This window comes from Malus sylvestris, chromosome 2 (genome assembly GCF_916048215.2).
Source record: "Malus sylvestris chromosome 2, drMalSylv7.2, whole genome shotgun sequence".
In the NCBI taxonomy this organism is placed as follows: Eukaryota; Viridiplantae; Streptophyta; class Magnoliopsida; order Rosales; family Rosaceae; genus Malus; species Malus sylvestris.
The window spans coordinates 2,922,015-2,941,532 of record NC_062261.1 but is presented as its reverse complement, the minus strand read 5'-3'; the positions used below and the strand labels follow the sequence as shown (position 1 = coordinate 2,941,532).

The following is a 19,518-nucleotide window of genomic DNA, read 5'->3' as shown; positions in this document are numbered from 1 at the left end:
AATCACTTCTACTAAAAACGCTTGTGAGGACAAGCACTCGACTAAAAGTCCGAAATGGGCACTTAAAAAGTCTTCATTTTTCACCTCATGGCATATGAAAAGTGCAACTCGAAGTTCTAATGGGCAAACGAACAGCATCAGGAACCAAACTCATGCAAATCACAGATTGGTACATCTCTTTATAAGGGAAAAATAACAACAGGTAGTCCGAACATGTCTCTGATACAATCATGACAATGTCGCACGAAAACCCGATTTCTGGAAGCACGCCTACGATTGTTGGACAACGACATACAGAATCTAGAAGATTAAGAAGCCGAAACAACAAATTAAGCGTGTCATTAAAGTCGCTAAGAGACTCTGTTCCTTGCAGAAACTTGGCACTCTTTCGCAGCTGTAGTCAGTTTTTATTAGCTACTCCTTGGTCGACTTGTTGATAAGTGACTTGTGGATGTGAGGGATCACACCTCCACCAGCAATGGTTCCTTTGATGAGGGTGTCGAGTTCCTCATCACCACGAATAGCAAGCTGCAAATGCCTCGGAGTGATACGTTTCACCTTGAGATCCTTGCTCGCATTGCCTGCCAACTCTAACACCTCAGCAGTGAGATACTCCAAGATCGCTGCAGAATAAACTGCGGCCGTTGCTCCCACTCTCCCATTAGCTGTGGTCCGTAACTTCAGAAGCCGGTGGATTCGACCCACAGGGAACTACACATATACAACATATTAGTAAATGGCAGTATCAACAAACAAACTTTCCAGCCTCTGGTTGTAAAAATCCAACAAATGAAGGGATAAAACAAAAATATGAAAGAAAGAATGAATACGGAACAGGGTTACAGTCCAGACAAATTATTCACTTGAGAATGCTGTCATGTCCCCGCGAACCACCAAAAAGCAAACCGATATAACAGAAATATGAACCATGAAGGCCGACTAACAGTATCAAAGAACCCTAGGATACAAATCAATGGACAATTGCAAGAGAAAGAGAAACTCTAAGTCCAAAGCACTGTGAAAGAAACTACAAAACCATAGGTGTGGGCCAAAGTTTTTCAATACTCTCCTCATGTAATGGAAATTACTTTAGTACGAGAGAGACCAACAGACGGAATTCAACAAAAAGTTACAGGTCGTAGTTGCAGGTATATAAACTCAGGATCTCCCCCGCTCTAATGCCATGATAAGTTTTGTTGGATTTTACGACTATTCCTGCAGCTTAAGACATGGGAATGCAAGTGAACTACCGTATTTATGTTCTAATATATTCTATAACTTAATCCAAGAAAACAAATATGTCTATGAATAATAATACAAACTAACACAGCGATTAAGTTAGGCGAGTTGTAAGTGATGTTCCGAGTGAGGAGGCATTCAAGAAGAAATTTTTTATTTCGGACACTCTCTAATCCAACCAGATAGCAAGAAATCATGAAGAGAAAGCTGTTTATTCTAAATTCGGACACTCTCATTCCATCCGCATCCTAAAGGAACCCGACTAAACAAAACTAAATGGGAACCAAGAACACACTGTTTTTGCCACAAAAATAAAATCTTCACCTCTAATGGTTGCTCAAACAACTTAGAGAGCTCGTTTAAATGTATTTTTAAAATAACTGAAAGATGAAAATATTTTTAAAAACAACCCTTACAAAAGAATGAAAACTAACTAAAATGGCTTAAAAACTTTGAGTTTTAACGATAAGTATAAAATAAAGGGAAAAATGAATAGTATATGATTGACTTTTAGTGTAAAAATGTGATTTTTTTGTTAAAGTAAACACTCCGACAGCTTTATGTTAAAATTACCTAAAACAAATGCTAATAAATCCTTATAAAACACTTAAATGTTTCTTGAAAGGAAAGTACTTAAAAGTGTTTTTGGAATACAAAAACATTTTATTTAAAAGCCCTGAGCCCTTAACCATCAAGTCTTCCACTACATGATTCTGCTTCCCAAAACATGAAACCCCAACAGTTAAAGTGATAACATTTACCGCCAAAACAAGCAAAACCCAAGTCAAATTTCCATCCTTTTCCCCTCTTCATTTCACAAATTTACTCAAAACTCCTCTCTCAACAGGCAAAAATCCAGATAATCTCAAAACCCCGAACACCAAAATCAGAAATCGAAAAGGGGTCAAGAAGTAAAATAACAACCTGAAGGCCGGCGCGGGATGAACGAGAGATGGGTTTCTTCTTGTCCTTATCTTTGCCGCCGCTGTTGGTGGCGGTCTTGCCCATAATCAGCCCCTTCGCGCCCTTCCCCGACATCTTTTCCCGCGAAAAGTAACGGATAACGGATTTTCGCCGAGGTTTTATTTATGGGGGAGATTTTAAATCGAATTTTATTCAATGATTTAATTGAAAATAAATAAAAAATCTCTCTCTCTCTCTCTCGTTTCTGGTCTCTCCCGATACCAACACGCAAACGTAATCGCGATTCGCAAATGGTCGGCCAATCCTTTGGAACCAGCCTACTTATTCAATCCCTCTTTGACCAAATTAACCCTCGTACTTTTCTCTATTTACGACCTGTACTTTTTTCTTTTTCTTTACATTTTTTTTAATTATTTATCTTTGGGATAATTTTATTTAAGCTTTTTAGTGAAAATAATTCCGAATAATTCCATATCTTGATCTCTATCAATGATAATTGACTTAAAAATTAAAAATAAAAGACAACGAAAATCTATAGAAGTGATCCTTGAATTTGCCCACTGCAAATTATTTTGGTTGTTCTATGAAAAATCTATCAATATTCTTATTAAGTGAAATGGTTGGTTTGACAAAAACACTCTTAAAAGGATCATCACTAGTCGTTCACATAACAATTTAACAAAGATATTGACAAATTTTTTATGAAATGATCAAAATAATTTACAATGGACAAACCCATGAACCATTTCAATCGATTTTCATTGTCAAGAACCAACGTAAAGGCTAAGTCAAACTCAAGAACTATTTTAAATAAAAAACCTTTTATTTATGTCTTAATTTTTTTTCAGGCCGGTGGATTTTACCTCCGGTCACTGAAAAGACAAAATCCAGGTAATTTAGTGGCGAAATTGAAGTTTCAGGCATTAAATTGAGTTATAACCTTCTAGGGACACAGCAATAGTAACCTTTAAATTTCCCTTGGCAAGATCTTGAAAATGAACAAAATTCCAGGTTTCTTAGGTTCATCAGTTTCGGAAGCGATCCGATCATCGTATGCAGTAACGATTCGTTTGTCCGGTCGATGTTTCGGTAACTAAAAACAGTGAGCTAAAAGTTGTACAAAAAATTCTTGTTTTAGTCTGTCTATGTAATGAAGTAATCAAACTAGGATGGATAGATCTCAAATATGAAAGGCATTGGCTACATATACTCTTGGACCACTTCACTCGTTCACCGCCGCCTCTTCCTTCTCTTTTGCTTTTCCCTCTTCTGTGATGTGGAACCCCTCGATCTTGTGAGAAACCTCTTCTGCGGGTACCTTCACCTTTCCAACTGACCCATTAGCTGCCAGCGCCTCAGCTTCATCTGGAGTCAAGGGGCCGGTCTGCCATATTCTGATGGTGCCATCTTCAGATCCTGAGGCGTATGATTCCCCTCCGGGTGAGAAGCGCAAGCAGTGAACTGGACCGTGGTGACCCTTGTTGCATGCTGCATCCAGATACGAACGGGTTAACTGAGGGCACAGAACAAGAAAAACAATGCAATAGCCAAATGATTACAACAACACACGACGGAATGTACGAGTTTAACCTACAAGTAGGACAAGGACTAGGAGTCGGAGACCGTTAACTATTAGTCTATTGGAGGTATATTGAAGGCATGGAATTGAATCCGTCATATTGTTAGTTAACCCTTGGAGTCGGCTGTACAAAGGAACTGCAAATTCACTAAAACGGATTTTTTGTTTTGGAACACATACCGATCTCTTCACCGGTATGGAAATCAAATACATGAACCCACATGTCTTCTCCCCCGGCAATGAACTTGTTCCCAAACTTTGGTTCCAGCGAAGCTGATTCTACTGTACACGGCATGTTGTAGCTCTTCACCAACCCAAAGCTGGAAAACAAGTAGATTATCGTAAGTCATCCAAGTAGAAACTCTGCCAAAATACAGAAAAATAAAACTGTAACTTACTAATTTGCATCCCAAAACTTCACAGTAGACCCATCAGCAGTAGTGATATAACGACCATCTTGACTCACTTCAGAACTGGTCACAGATGATTTGGTCTCAAGAGTTTGAACAATTTTACCGGTTCTTACATCCCATAATCTGTAAATTCACCGGTCACTACCAAGTTTAGTACCTTATTCTTCTAAAGAAATGTATGTTTGCAGTGTAAGAGACTACAAACTATATCAAATGTAACTTTAACATAAGATGGTTTAACAGGCATGCATACCTGACACCACCCATATCAGTACAAGAACTTAGTATGGTCTGGTCACTGTGGAGCCATGCAGCAGTTCTGACTGAACCAGGGGATTTATCCACTTCTCTTGGAGGGGCATCTGGACGATTCAAATCATATATACGAATAACTTTCTCTACTCCTCCAGTAAGCAAAAGGTGTGTATCCTGATACCATATTAATATCTTTGGTCAATCGACACTCATATTAATAAGAACTAAATGATATTAAAAAAGCACATAAATGGTAAGGGGTCCACATCCACATATTTACTGTTACAGCACCCATTAAACCAGTTTCCTTTCGGGCATGAAATCTCAGAATTTATTGAATCCAAACCAATACTAACTATTTTGGGGGCCAAATGCAATAATAAAAATTAAGATTGTGATACCTTACAAGTTACAACCACGCTTGGTAGGTGAAACATAAAAAGGTCCAGCATTATTTTAAAAATCCCCTCTTACCCCAAGATAACACTAACTCCAAATGAGAAAACATTAAGAGTCAAGCAGATAGCTACTTCGAGTGAAGACAATATGTATATTATCAAGTGCAAGTATCATTGGATATTGAAATATATCCATTACATTTCATATATCACATTTACCTTTCAGCATGAAACTTCGACAGCAGATAAGCTTCTAGAAACAGAATTTCACACTTTTCATATGGTGATGACAAAAGAAATACCTCTGCGAAAGCACAGGCTCGAACAATGTGCTTGTGTTCAAATGAGTGTAGAACATCTCCTGTTAATGCATCCCAAACTTTCCTGCATATAAATTTGATGCACAAAATAAATCAGCTTTTGATCAAATTAACTACAACTTAATTGACTAAACAAGCAATGACAGGAGAATGACTGCTCTGGAGAGAAACACAATGAAGAGACATTATTAACCTACTTAATTGTGGAAGGTGTCACTGCCAATTATTATTTATGAAAATAAGGTAAGGAATGTAGCAAGTGCAAAAGCCACTTAAAACTTGGAAAACAGACTTTACATAAGCAACGATGCGAAGAATACATGAGTGAAGAATGAAAGAAATATAAAGAAGAACTATAAGAAACTGAGTAGACACTACAGAAATAAACAGTACATTAAACTCATTAAAAAAACAAGAAAAGCGACTGATTGTCCATCTAGGAATGGAAAAGTACAGAACTATAAGGATTGAAGACATACGCAGAGAAATCTGCAGAAGCAGTTGCAGCACGTAGGGCGTTAGTATCCAAGCAGCAACTCCACACTGCGCCTTTATGCCCTTCAAATGTTCCAACCCAATCTCCAGTCTCTCCATTTCTCAGCATGGGACTCGAATCTAATCAACACAAGTAAAACCTCAGATATAATTTCCCATCAAATCAACTTCAAAAGAATACCACAGTATCTAAGAGCACTCGTGAACGTTAACATGTCACAGTCTAAAGCAGGAAATATTTGTTTCAGCTGTGCCATATATCCTAATAACACGATTCATCAGATTTTCACAGCAATGACAATTAACCAATTAAAGTATCGAGGTTCAACAAAAACACAGAAATTAATGTAATTTGCAGCTAAACAGTAACACCGAAAATAAGAACCCAATGCTGGTTCAACAAATCATATATAAAGCAATTAACTTGCACATTCAAACAGATAGATATACAGCAAATCACAGTGATGAAGCATCATTCAAACCCCATATAAAAAATCAATCGTTATCGATACATACCCTTACTGGCACTGATGAGAAAGAACCCATCAGGAGTAACCGGACTGTAAAACAGATCCACCACAGGACGCGAATGGCCGTGGCAGACCAACGGAACCGCCACCTTCTTCTTATTATCCATCACTCACAAGCTAAATTTAAATAAAAATAAACAAAAAAAATATCCCAAAAGTAAATATTTTTTAATTTTTCTTGATCCGTATCCCAAACTTCAAAATCCAAAAGAACCCTAACCCTAAAAGTATTCAATTTCTGTATACAGATTGAAACCGGAATCAAAAGATGTTAACTTGGGAAAATTGTACAGGACGATGGAGCGAGAAATTGGCGGTACTTTGAAACAGGTGGGAAATTGAAAGGAAGAATCCACACCTCCTAACCCTCGAAACAACAACGGCTCTGACTGAATCAAAATCTACAATTTGGGGGAAATTACAGGAAGAAGAAGACCTAAATTTTGAAGAAAATAATAATAATTTAATCTAAAAAGAAAACTGGAAATGTTAGAAGGGCTAAGCGCAAGAGTAAGTTTGGCCATTGGGTCTGGATTTTATAGGTTGAGCTTTTTGGGCATGTTTTGGGTCCGTTTCTGGGCTTTGGATCTTGGTGGTGTGTTTCTGTATGGGTAATGTTAGTGAGACTAAATTTGGAGACTAAATTTACAAATGAAATTATGTGTCACCAATAGAAATAAGCATGTTCATCAACGTTTAAGTAATAAACCAACCAAACTTTCATGTCCTTTAGTTTCCAAAACTTTATCTACAAATTTAGTCTCTTTAGCATTACCCATTTCTATATTAGGCTTTCGGATCTGGACAACCCGGCTTGTAAATATAAATATACGCACATGATTTTTAGAGTGACAATGCATTAAAGATTAGATTATGATTTATCGCGTGTAATCGATTGATCGTGACATTATTATTGTGAAAAACTTAAATTTCAAACATGCGAGATACTAAAATGACGTTTCTTTTATTAATTTAACAAAGGAGTATGATCGATAGAGATGGAGCTTCGAAATACTCTCTTAACAACTAACAATTTAACCTACTAACGCTATCGTTTGTAAAGAAAAAAGGTCCAATCTTCATCAATTCATCTCTAGGAAGTGTTATCTCTGCCTCTCGAAATTGAAATTCGCACCAAACGCTTTCATCAAAGAAAACTAACATGGCGGACGGTCTCCGGAACGCAGCCAGCAACAATAAGAAGAGACTCCTGTTTTCAAAGAGTCCTCTCCCATCCATAGACTGCGAAGCGTTACTGAATGCAAGAAGAGAGGGAGAGGGATTCAGGCATTGCAATCATGAGTTACCAATTGAGTGGTGCCCAGAATGGCACATTGTGGGTTCTTGCAATGGCTTAATATGTCTGTATGATACCGATGCCAACCGTAACGGACACGTTATGGAACCCTTTTACTGGAGTTACCAACGTCTTACCGGAAATTGATTGGTTTAGCGACAGCATTTTTTCTGGATTCAGTTATGATTTTATATCCGAAGACTATATCTGAAGATTACCGGTTCATGGAGCACTCGTGAATTCGATAATCTTAATCGGTCTGACACGTACCTACGGGTGCACAGGTGCTTCTTCAACAGAGCTTTGCATTGGCTAGTTCCTTCAAGAACAAGATTCTTAAATTTAGCCAATGAGAAAATTGATGAGGACAATATGCTTCAACTGCCCGATTGCATGGCGAGCCAAAAAGGAGCATTGGCCTATATCGGGACACTTGCAAACCGTCTCTCTCTATCCTTCTGCAGCAACAGCAACAGCAACAATTAAGGATGGGGATTTTGCAGTGACAATTTGCGTGATGAGGGAATACGGAATACGGATTCAAGGAATCTTGGACTAAACTCGTACACATTCCTGAAGCGATTGTGCCAATATCAGCACCTGTACAGATCATATCTGCCTCGGAGGAAGGTCTAGTTTTGATGTGTGTGCCATAAATGGAAGCACCTACGTAACATAAGACTCGGAGGAGGAGGTATGCACGGTTGTTTGGAGCATGCTCACAAAAAGTTATCCGTTGCATGTTTGGAGCATGTTCACAAAGCATATTCGCCTACGTGCATTTGGCGCATGATGCAGTTACGCAATCAGAGACCTTAGTTTCTCCGGCAACCGGCGTCTTTGACCACCAGACCTTTATTTGATGACTTAAATCATCCCAACCCTACATTGTGTCTGCAATAGCATGTACATTTAATAAGACAAAAGGTTGTGCAAGAGTTTATTCTGGCCCTTTTCAATATCACATGTTTCCTAAGTAAGTTAATTTTCTTCACTTATTCAATAAAAAATCGAGAATAAAAAAAGCCAAAAACCCCAAAAACCAAAACCTCCCATAGCTTAGGCTTTGGAGTCGGTGGTAGCCCCTTTTTTTTCTCTGTTTTTTTCACTTCTCTTCTTCCCTATTCATTTTCTATGCTTCCTTCTGAGCTATGTCTCAGATCTCTGAGCTTTTGGCTTAGTTTTCTTCCCTCTAACCGCCTGCCCCTTTTCCCCTCCCCACCGCACCCTTTTGTCCTTCCTCTCATTTCCTCCCCATCTTTTCCAACATAATCAGGAATTAGGTCTCAGAATGTTGACTCCATCTTGTCTCAATACCCTTCATTCTTAGCCCACTGACGATCCGGCTTGCCGAAAAAATTGGGCAAAGTATGGAATGATTCACGTGGAACAGTGGTGTCTTGCACACCCCCTTTGCCCTCCCCCCCTCCTGCTGTTACGTTTTGTGACTTTCCTTGCATGTGTGGCTGTGGATGTCGTGTTTCTTGGTGGATTGATTCAGCTTAATACTCTCAGAGCTAGTTTTTTCTTCAGGTGCTCTTTACCGTTTGGGGGTTTGTTTTCCTTCACGGAGGACGTTGTGGCGGTTGTGGAGGCATGCATTTGCTACTTTTGCTTTAGGGTTCCTTTTCGCTTGTTGTTTACTATTGCCTACGAGCCTAAGTTTACATGGGCCTCCAGCCTTGTGTTGACTTGGGATGTTGCTCTCAATTTACTTGTGTTTGTCTACTTTCTTCTGTTTTGCTTTGTTTATGTTGGGTTTGTGTTTGGTTTGGACTTAAGTCCATCTATCACAATTTGTAATTCTCCCTTTCATTAATGAAGTCCCTTTTGTCCAAAAATAAAATAAAAAATGGAGAATTTTTCTCAAGTTTTTGGTGTTCGAGAATTCTCCGTATGAATAACCGTTTGTGATCTCTGTACTCTGTTACTTCCACAATGTCATTTACATACTTGATTCATTCACCGATGACAAACACCGTTTAAGAAAGTCACCCTATAATTTCTCACAAGGAGTGTATGTGAAAGCAAGTACAAGAAATACCGATTCCGTATGTTATTTTCTTTTTTGGATAGATTACCAAGTTTGTTTATAAATGAATTAGCTGGGGTGTTCTTTTCTTCAACCTACCACTTTTTTCGTAGTTGTAGCATGTGCATCAAAGATAAGATAATCCAATATTTCATGGGTTGGTTTGCAGTTGGTACATCAATTCTGGTCATCCCTCCAATTATTCTTGCTTTGACGCTGGAGAGGTCCATAGATTTGGATATTGTCTCGCCCATGGATAGAGGAAAAGTACGAGCGTTAGCGTGCTACGGCTTATGTAGTTGATCAAATCAGATAGCCCTTCAGCATGTGTTTTTTTATAAAAATAATGAGTACTTCGCATGGGTTGAACGATTATTATGATCAAATGTTTTGAAAATGGCAAGAGGGTGTATATGATCCTTTATCTTATGTCATTGGTGATGTAGGTTAGACATGAGAAATTAAAATTTCATTTTATTTCTATTCGATCGGGTGTTTCTATAAGCCAGCTACAAAAGGTTTTGACTCCAGGGTCTTGATAATTAATCAATTTGGTCGAGGTTTTTACTATATATAATATATATATATATATATATATATATATATATGTATCAAACAAACCACAAATTAAACCACTATGGAGTGATCTAATGGTTAGAACGAATTTCAAGCCCGTATTTCACATGACACGTTCTGAGTTCATTTCTAGTGGAGATGTGAGTCAAGCCCGTATTTCACATGACACGTTCTGAGTTCATTTCTAGGGGAGTGTGAATCACATGATAGTGGTCAGGGAAAGGCTGAAATGCCTCTATGATCTGTGAGTATTTTTGGCTCCAGAAAGGGTGAATTGCAGTAACGAAACCACCAGTTGATCCTTAAAAAAAATAAAAACAAATAAAAAAGCAAACCATAAATTCATATATATAGTCTTTATAATGTGCGAGTCGAAGACAATACATTCTTCAACTAAACGGAAACAACTACAACTTCGTAGAAAACCACTCTATCTGATGATAGCTGATGCTTTGGTCATTACTCTCCAAAATCCTGAAACTCTCTAACTCTTGCTCATAATAAAATGGTTTAGAAGAATTTCAAATACAATATGTAACATATAAGACAATTTTTTTGGAATACCTATATACACTTAGGGGGTGTATTTAATTGGGATTTTGAGGGATTTTAATTCTTTTAATGAATTCAGGGATATTCAATCAAGATTTTAAGATAGTTTATTAAAATACTTAGAAATCCAAGTGTATTCAATTAGAATTTTAAAGAAGTTTATAACATTCTAGGTGTATTCAATTAGAATTAGAATTTAAAGAATTTAGAAAAGTTGAGCAATTAGAGGGAATTAGAGAGATTTTTTAGTATATTTAAGCATCCACAAATCTCACATCTCCCCATGAGATTTCGAGGGAATTGAATCAAAATTTTACATAGAATCTCTACAAATCAGTTAAACTCCATAAAAATTCATGGATTTATAAATCCATTAAAATCTCTCAAATTCCCAATTGAATACACCCCCTTTAGTCTCGACACATATTTAATTGTTGAAAATTGTCAATTTCAACCGTTTGTTTCAATTTTCAATAATCAAATCTGGATTAGCATTAAGTGCATGCAACTAACTCAAGAAAATTGTCATATCTCATATACTATCGTATTGGATCTTTGATTCCGGAGCAATCATTGGAATATGAATAGAAATGTCAAAGAAATATGGGTCGTTTTATTCCTACATTTTATAAAAACACCCCACGTTCAAAAGAATCCTCGAAAATTCCAACTTTGTCCCTCTTTTTTTCTGAAGATACCCCCACCCCGTAAAGAAGTCAACAGCAAACAAGCCTCTCGACGCCCAGCTATCTCTGAATACCTCCGTCATCGACATGGGCACGCCCGATAACTCCCATGCCGTTGGTAACAACCCATCACCTCAACTCATCCAATTGGATAACCCTTTAGCCCCATCACCTTCGTCACGAAAGTAGCCGGTCAACACCATCTTACCCGTCTCTGGTGCATAAGTCTATCGTCAAACATCCTAACTTGCCCACCCATCTCCAAATTTTCTATTGCCAAACTTCACCAACCATCCAAAATTCCAAATAAGTTGAAGAAGTACGTGCAAGTTGTTGGGAACTGGCGAGAGAGAGAGAGAGAGAGAGAGAGAGAGAGAGAGAGAGAGAGCTAGGATATGGTGCCATGGTGAGAGGTTGGTTTTTTACCCTAGAATTCTGTGGTGGTTGGCTGTCAACATGTGGAATAGTAGGGTGTGTGGCTTTTTTTTGTGCTTCTTAGTACCAGTTTGGCACAACTGAAATTATAAAAAAAGGTGGGTATGAAAAAAAAGTTAAGATTTTTTTAATGCATGATAAACACATTTAAATCAGCTTTTTTTCACCGTTGAGGGTGAAAAAAAAGCCAAAATCATGAAGCAGCAAATCATAGCTTTGAAAAAACAGTTTTTTTTCAAAACATGTGGAGCTACGGGGCAATGTTAATAAAACTTTCTAAATTCCAATAACACCCTCGTTAGTTTTACAAAATGACAATCCTTGTCCCTAAAACAACTGGAAGGATCTCTTTCCTATTCCCTCGTTCTCCCCCCGCATCAAATCCCTAGGACCGCCGTCGTCCCTCCCACTCCCGCTCGACACCGACCACCACTGCACCAACGATTATCCCTCTCTTCCCTTCAGATCCTACACACGATCAAATGCGATGATTAAATAGTAAAATAAACTTTTTAAAAAAAACCCCAAAATCAATTTAGTTGACGGAAATGCTTAGGGTGATAAAAGGACCGATGATTTCTCCGGTAGCAGGAATGATGATTCTCATCCGCAAGGAATTCATCAAATTAACACCCAATAAATTAATAAGATGCCAACCAATCTTATTTGCACGACACAAAGAAATTCATCAAATTCAATAACAAAACCCTAATTTAAAACCCAATAAACAAACCATTTATTTATTTAATTTTGTACCTCAACAAATTTGTCCGTCCTCGAAGGTGTGGTCGGAGACGTTGACTCGAAGATCCGGTGAAGTAGAGATGAGGGAGGATGAGCAGCGGAGAAAATGAGGGAGAGGAGAGAGAGTGAATGTAGGAGAGATTATAAATAAATAAATTATAAAAGATAAAAAAATAATAATTATAACATTTAATATTATACCATTTTTAACATCTATACAGCAGTTTTATAAAATTTAGATTAAGTAGAGGTCAAAGAGAAAGTTCATGCAAAAAAATAGAAGCGTAGAGATTTTTCATAAGATCATGGGTGTTAATTACAAAAGTCAAATACTAAAAATGTTTATCGGTGCAAAGCTGTATATTTTCCACACTTTTCTCATTTGTTTCTATTTGTGTTGTCACAGTTAAACCACGTTAATATTTTATATTAATTTTTTTATAAAAATAATAAAACAAAAAATAATATAAATATAAAATATTGACATGATTTAACCGTGACCACACAAAACATGAGGAGATAGAAAAAGTATGGAAATTGAAGGGTAGACAATCCACCTTCATATTTATATATAGGTCGTACCTAGCTATCTCGTCATTACATCAGTTCACTGATTCAATGAAAAAAACCAGAAAAATGTACTTATCAATGATTAACTTGTATAAGAGACGTAAAGTGGAGTTTTAATATATCGTCCGCTAAATTAAGGTGGCGAAGAATTCGAGAAGATATAACGTGTAAAATAAAATTCAAAAACACCTACCTTGCGGCTAAAGACGCGTGGTGAGTTGGCTATGTCGTATATAACACCTTTAAGACATATAGATAATTCAAGTATTTGTCCCCTAGCCGTCTTTTTGAGTGTTTCTCAATTTTTAAAATTTTAATTTAAAAAAAAAAAAGTTAGATCAGCAAGTTGACTTTGAATAATGTACAATAAATTCTTTTCCATCCATCTAATTCACGTCTCTAATCAAGGAGCTTATCCCCCAGATTCCAGACTTTGGTTTCTCCAAAAAATGTCCAGAACTCACAATCCACGGCAATGGCTTCCAGTCCTGCTCAATCTCCTCTTCCTCCTACAGCTTTTCGACACATCAAACGCCGACGTCGGCACTGCTGCCCAGTACCCTCCTCCGTATTTACGTAAGTACAAACTCGCACGCATACACGTGTAAACGACTTTGTGAATACATATGTTCTGACACCTGACTGTAAATACATGTGTTTTATATAGCGACGCAATGTTTTGGAGGCGATTCGTCGCAGTTTCCCTCCAGTAATCTATTCGCAGCGGCCGGTGACGGAATATGGGACAATGGAGCGTCGTGTGGGAGGCAGTACTTGGTGAGATGCATAAGTGCAGAAGAAACGGGGACGTGTGTTCCGGACAAAACGATTCAAGTGAAGATTGTGGACTATGCCGGAACTATTAACAAAGCATCGATTTCCGGCACCACCATGGTCTTGTCCCAAACAGCCTTTGGATCTGTTGCTAATTCGACGGCTAGATCCATTAACATTGAGTTTCAACAGTTAGTCCATCCATTTCTCTTCACCTCAATTCCTCTTTATATTTTGTTTTGTTTTGATAGCTAGAACATCTTAACTATTCCCCTTAATTTGCTATCTGGGACAACATTTAATTAAGGGTAAAGGAATTCGTTGCTTTGCTTAATTGTATGTATTTGATTATATATGGCTCCATCCCTATGCAAATGTGGATTAGGCAAGTTAATTAGGGTAGCGTATCAACCTCTTGCACTTGAATTCGATCCCCTTCGTCTGGGTTTGAATGCTCTAATACATCTCCCTATTAGGAAAAAAAAGAAAAGGAGATTGGCCAAATACCTACGGTGAATGCACTTAAAGAACCGCAGATTTTGACCGCATTTTACACCTTTGTGTCTGGCTATGTATATGAATGTGCATAAAGAAGGGACGGGGCATATCTCTCCCTTTTTTTTAGGAGGGGGGAGAGGGAATAAGATGCAACGACATCTCACGAACTTCTTACTGAACATTTTTTAAATCTCAATTACTAAGATGATCATCTTCATTCAGCATCGTGTCGATATCTTATAGTTATTATAAGTCTTTAATCGATATGTCGCAGATATTAATTTTAATCATCTCAACTATTAGGATATTATTTCTGATTGTTTTAGCTAATTTCTCTTTAAAAGGGATATTATACATACATATACATATACATACATATATATATATATATAATATATATAACTCCATATATAGCTGGACCGAAGCTGTGTATATTTCTCCATATGGAGGATGTAAGATTTGTGTTTCTATTTTTTAATGTTCTTGTTTTTGTTTTTCTATGTAGGGTATGATATGGAAGATGCAGAAATGATGGAGAATGGGTTTGAATTTTCAATCATATTCTTCTGCAGGAGTGGAACGTGCAAGCTGATGGCGGAGAAACTTCATGTGTTATCGTATTTATATTTTGATTGGGCAGTGTTTTCACACATATTTTTTTACTTTTCACATATCTTCTATTATAAAGAAAACTAATGAAAAAGGCTTGAAAACTTTGAATTTTAATGATAAGAACAAAATAAAAGGTAAAGTGAATAGTAACATATTGACTTTTTAGTGTAAATATGCGGTTTTTCGTTAAAGTGAATAGTACCAGGAGCTTTTCGTTAAAGTTTTCTTTAAATCCTTTGATTTTCTTCAACTTATTCGATCCGACGGTCAAAAATTATGAAGAGTGTGAAAGGTATAAAAATTTGTGGAGATAGCACCCCTTTTGATACAGGGAGAATCTAAAACATTTTGAATTTTGTTTGGTCATCCGTAAATTGTAGATTTAAACAAATGGAAATTTGATTATTTTGTTAAACGGTGTGTACAAAAATATGCCATTTTCTATTTTATTCTTCGTTATATATGTAATACTTTTCATTACCCAGGAACTTTCCTGCTGCTTGCTGCTCTTTGGAAGCTACCATATCTTGTCGACTTGTCTATGTTTGGTGGTGTGAATTCAATAATTTTAGCATAACGTTAACATCTATTAACTAATATAGTTCGATTATTTTGGTTAATTAATTAAATTGGTTGAGATCATTAGGGTATATTTTTCTCCGATCCTTCTGGACGTATTTTTCTTGTCGAAATTCTTCATGTACGTGTTTTACTAGTTTTGCACAAGAGTTTCGACATTGGATTTGCGCGTATCGATCTTTGGTTTACCCCGTCATCTATCTACATCAATATTAATATTATCAAAAACTTCAACGATATAATCATTGAGTGGTTCATATGGTTTTAACTATGGAACCGAATCCCTTCTAAATTCTTTAAAATTGAACACACTAATCAATGAATTCAAATCGTTAAAATTTGATACAACGGTTACAAACAGAGAGTCATTCTAAAAGTTATAATAATTGTATCCGTTTAATCAAATTTTAACAGTTTAAATTCATTAATTAGTGGGCTTAGTTTTGATAAATCCGGAGATGATCCAGTTCCTTAACCACATAACCCTTATAACAATTAGCAGTGCCCGGCGCCCGCAGTAGATTTTTTCACCAACGTCATCATGCATATAATTAGGGGTGGGTTCGGTACGTTTACCGTACCAAAACCCTTGTACGGATTACCGTACCAAACTTTCGGTTTGGTAAAATCTATTACCATTACCGTACCAAACTTTCGGTATACCGAAGTTCGGTATTGCCAAAAGTTCGGTTGGCATGGTATGGCAATGGTAATTGTCATTTTGTTTTGGGACAAAATTTGTTTTTGTTTTTTTAACCCAATTCAAGGGCAAAACTTTTTTTTGTACCTTTATCTTATACATTATAGATTAAATTCATCTATTATTCATCATTCACAATTCACACACATAATAATTCAAATGATGCATCAAGAGTCATCATGAAAATTAATCTTACAATCCAAATAGAAGTTACGAACCAAAACAAATAGAAGTTAACAATCCAAATAGAAATTAAAATTTCAAACCAAATGAAAATTGGAGGTAAACTTCAAAAAGGAGAATTCATTGATCAGTTATTCAAGCTTGAGATGTCGAAGCTTTTGGAGGAGGCATTGAACTTGTAGAAGATTGAGTTTGTGTCAAGCATACATTACAAACAAGGAAAACATATTAATTAGTAGCAAGAAGAATTAAAGTTGAAAACCATTTAATAACAAATTTACTAAAAAAATTAAAACATATCTTTCTTGTTTTCTCTTCTTCCATTTCCTTGTAAAATTGAAGCATATCTTCCGTTGGTTCCTTGCAGAAGTTTACTTCATCTGCCCTAAGTCAACCACTAGTACGCACTAGTGCCTCCATTATTTTAGGAGTCAAGGATACCCTAAAAGGGTTCATAACCCTCCTCCCTAGGCTAAATGCATTTTCACTAGCAACAGTAGAAGTGGGGGTTACAAAGATATTTTGGCTATTTGTGAAAGAATTAGGAACTCTTTTGTGTTTGATTTCCACAATTTTAAGAGATCAAAGTCACCAACAATAATGTTAATATAAGTAGCGTTTAATTTTCAAATTATTGGAATATTATAAATATGTGTTATATAATTATCTATTATATAATTTATAAATTATAAATTATACTGTATTTTCGGTATGGTACGGTAATACAGTGTTAATGGTATCCATTACCAATACCGTACCATGAAATTTCGGTACGGTACATTACCGTACCATTACCGATTGGTACAAAAAATTTGGCACAAAATCGGTATGGCACAGTTGACAATTCGATTAGCACGACAATTTGACAAAAAAATTCACCCCTGCATATGATATCACGTAGCCTAAGTGCAATTATGAATCCCAGCACTTTGAAAATTATCCGCATGAAACGTGCAGTAGGTGTCTGTGTCAGCTGCACAGTGGACTGGACGTGTGTGTGGATGCTTGACTTGTATGGAATTTAGGTACGTGGAAACTAATGGCCAATATGCATGGGGTCGGGCAAGCACAGTAAAACTTCAAACGAGTCAAATAAGCCAGAGACTAGTAGTGATCAAATGACTTTAAAACATCAAACCTGGGGACCAGATCATAATGTAATATCCCAGCGTAGTCAACACGTTCACACGTTACATTTTGTTTGTATCTGGTGGAATTTGGAGCTAATCATCGGCAGTTTGTGGTGTTTGTAGGAGCAATTCTAGCGCTGCAAATGTCTTTTATGGCACTTATTATTGAATCCACCTAATAAGTAAATGCATTTAATAAACAGTAATTACATTTTACATCTACATCCCTAAATTGAATAATCATGGTAATAAGTAATAAAATATTAATATTTTTTCTCATCCAATCCACCACATCACCCTTTCTCCTTCTCCCCTCATTTGATTGGTTCTTCCTATCTCTCTCTGTTCTTTCTATCTCTCTCTTCCTTTTTCTTTCTTTCTCCCTCTTTTCCAGCTCACTCTCGTGAGCTCTCTTCCTCTTCAAACCTTCAACAAATCAAACTCAAAAATAATATTTTTGGAATCCCTGGAACTCAAGGAACCCAACCATGGCCTTGCATGCAGCATTGGTGCATGGTGCGAGGTCCTACCATTGAAGCCGAGAGTTTGAGCTCTCAATCTCAAACCCAGGTGATGTTTCTATCACTATCTTGTGTTCTTGAGCTTTAAATCTTGTTGTGTTGCAATTCTTGTTGTTTAATTCGAGGGCTTAATTCCCTGCATGCATCCCATTCTTTTTTCAGATTTCGACAAAAGAAAACGGATGAATTCGAGCCTGGTCACCCTGACGTCAGCCACACATCACACAACCCTCAGGCTCTCGGGCCACCAATTCGAGCTGGTCCTCTCGCTCGGCTCCCTGCCCACACGCCCACATGGGCTAGAGCTTGCAGCTAGGGCTATTGGGATGGGGAAGTCGTCGGTCCATCAGGCTAATGGTCCCGATGGAGTTGCTCTAACTCAATTATAAGGAGTCGTTTTATAAACAATTGAATTTAAATGAATAAGCATTACTGTTATTAAGACAAACCAAAACAAAATCATCTAATCACACAAAATCCTTAGGTTTGCTAAGTTGATTTCCCTATTCAAGAATTGAGGTGCCATAAAAATGCATCTTCATGCAGAGTAGTAAGTTTCACTAATATAAAAAATTTATTTCAAGAAATAACCACAACTATTATCATATTTAGCATCCATATTCCCATTTTTATATCTTATGAGCCCTAGAAACATACAACAACTCAAAATTTGCATATTTGTAAAAATTTTGTCATCTTTTATTTCATTAAACGTCCAGTCCGTAACGGTCGTGTATAGAGAATAAATATATACAAAATTTAGAGAATAAATATATACAAAATCAAATTTGATAACATATACAAATAGACAATCTGTTAATTTGAGAAGGGTCTACCCGAGCCTTTGTAAAGAATAAATGAAAGGAATTGTGGCAAGAGATGGATTAAGAAACTTATCAATTTCAATTCTTTTAAATTGGGAGTATGAGAAGAGAGACGTTTTCTTCATGTATAATCATCTTATAATTCCCTTAAAATATAAATAATTCTCCTTTACCTTGAGTTTGAGGAGAATTAATTATCCATTCCAATTTAATCTTCTTGTCGAACTTCATTCAACGCTCTAATCGACGATAGGATCATCGTCGTTCTAATGCCTCTGAATCGGTTCGATCACGATCCTAGAGCGCCGTTGCACGATCCAGGGGGCACCGTTGCAAGAGGAAACGAATGAGAACTTGTGAAGGAGAATTTGGGATTTTCTTTTGGCCCAACAATGTAATGTATTTGCTTGCCAGTCTATTTCATGTTTAGACTTTGGACTTTGGACCCACATTTCTAAATCACTTATTTTTCATATGAGTAATGGTCTATGACGAAATCTCATTTATTCAAATCTCAACTGCTCACTTATAAAAATAATGTGCGGTAGAGATTTTTTTTTTCTTATACCAACAATAATAATGGGGATAAACATATACTTATCGAATGTTATTTGGTCATGTATCAAGACCTTTTGTATAAAAAAATTAGGGA

The 19,518-nt window shown here is 36.7% G+C and overlaps 3 protein-coding genes and 1 long non-coding RNA gene across 4 annotated transcripts; 1 reads left to right on the top strand and 3 right to left on the bottom strand.

Moving 5' to 3' along the window:
• Positions 1-150: 150 nt before the first annotated feature.
• LOC126593671 (probable histone H2A variant 3) lies at positions 151-2,480 on the bottom strand. The gene is made up of 2 exons (XM_050259776.1): positions 2,164-2,480; positions 151-711 (listed from the first exon to the last, which is right to left on the bottom strand). The coding sequence occupies exons 1-2, from the start codon at positions 2,275-2,277 to the stop codon at positions 415-417; spliced, it is 411 nt and encodes a 136-aa protein (XP_050115733.1). The 5' UTR covers positions 2,278-2,480; the 3' UTR covers positions 151-414.
• Positions 2,481-3,124: 644 nt separating this feature from the next.
• Positions 3,125-6,671, bottom strand: LOC126593518 (uncharacterized). Its single transcript, XM_050259610.1, has 7 exons — positions 6,140-6,671; positions 5,608-5,743; positions 5,111-5,192; positions 4,409-4,584; positions 4,141-4,278; positions 3,923-4,062; positions 3,125-3,651 (listed from the first exon to the last, which is right to left on the bottom strand). The coding sequence occupies exons 1-7, from the start codon at positions 6,258-6,260 to the stop codon at positions 3,386-3,388; spliced, it is 1,059 nt and encodes a 352-aa protein (XP_050115567.1). The 5' UTR covers positions 6,261-6,671; the 3' UTR covers positions 3,125-3,385.
• Positions 6,672-11,927: 5,256 nt separating this feature from the next.
• On the bottom strand, positions 11,928-12,570 carry LOC126593511 (uncharacterized). The gene is made up of 2 exons (XR_007612971.1): positions 12,488-12,570; positions 11,928-12,199 (listed from the first exon to the last, which is right to left on the bottom strand). It is a non-coding gene; the product is annotated as an uncharacterized LOC126593511 (long non-coding RNA).
• Positions 12,571-13,392: 822 nt separating this feature from the next.
• LOC126593501 (EG45-like domain containing protein) lies at positions 13,393-15,030 on the top strand. Its single transcript, XM_050259598.1, has 3 exons — positions 13,393-13,621; positions 13,713-14,010; positions 14,823-15,030. The coding sequence occupies exons 1-3, from the start codon at positions 13,405-13,407 to the stop codon at positions 14,827-14,829; spliced, it is 522 nt and encodes a 173-aa protein (XP_050115555.1). The 5' UTR covers positions 13,393-13,404; the 3' UTR covers positions 14,830-15,030.
• Positions 15,031-19,518: the final 4,488 nt, after the last annotated feature.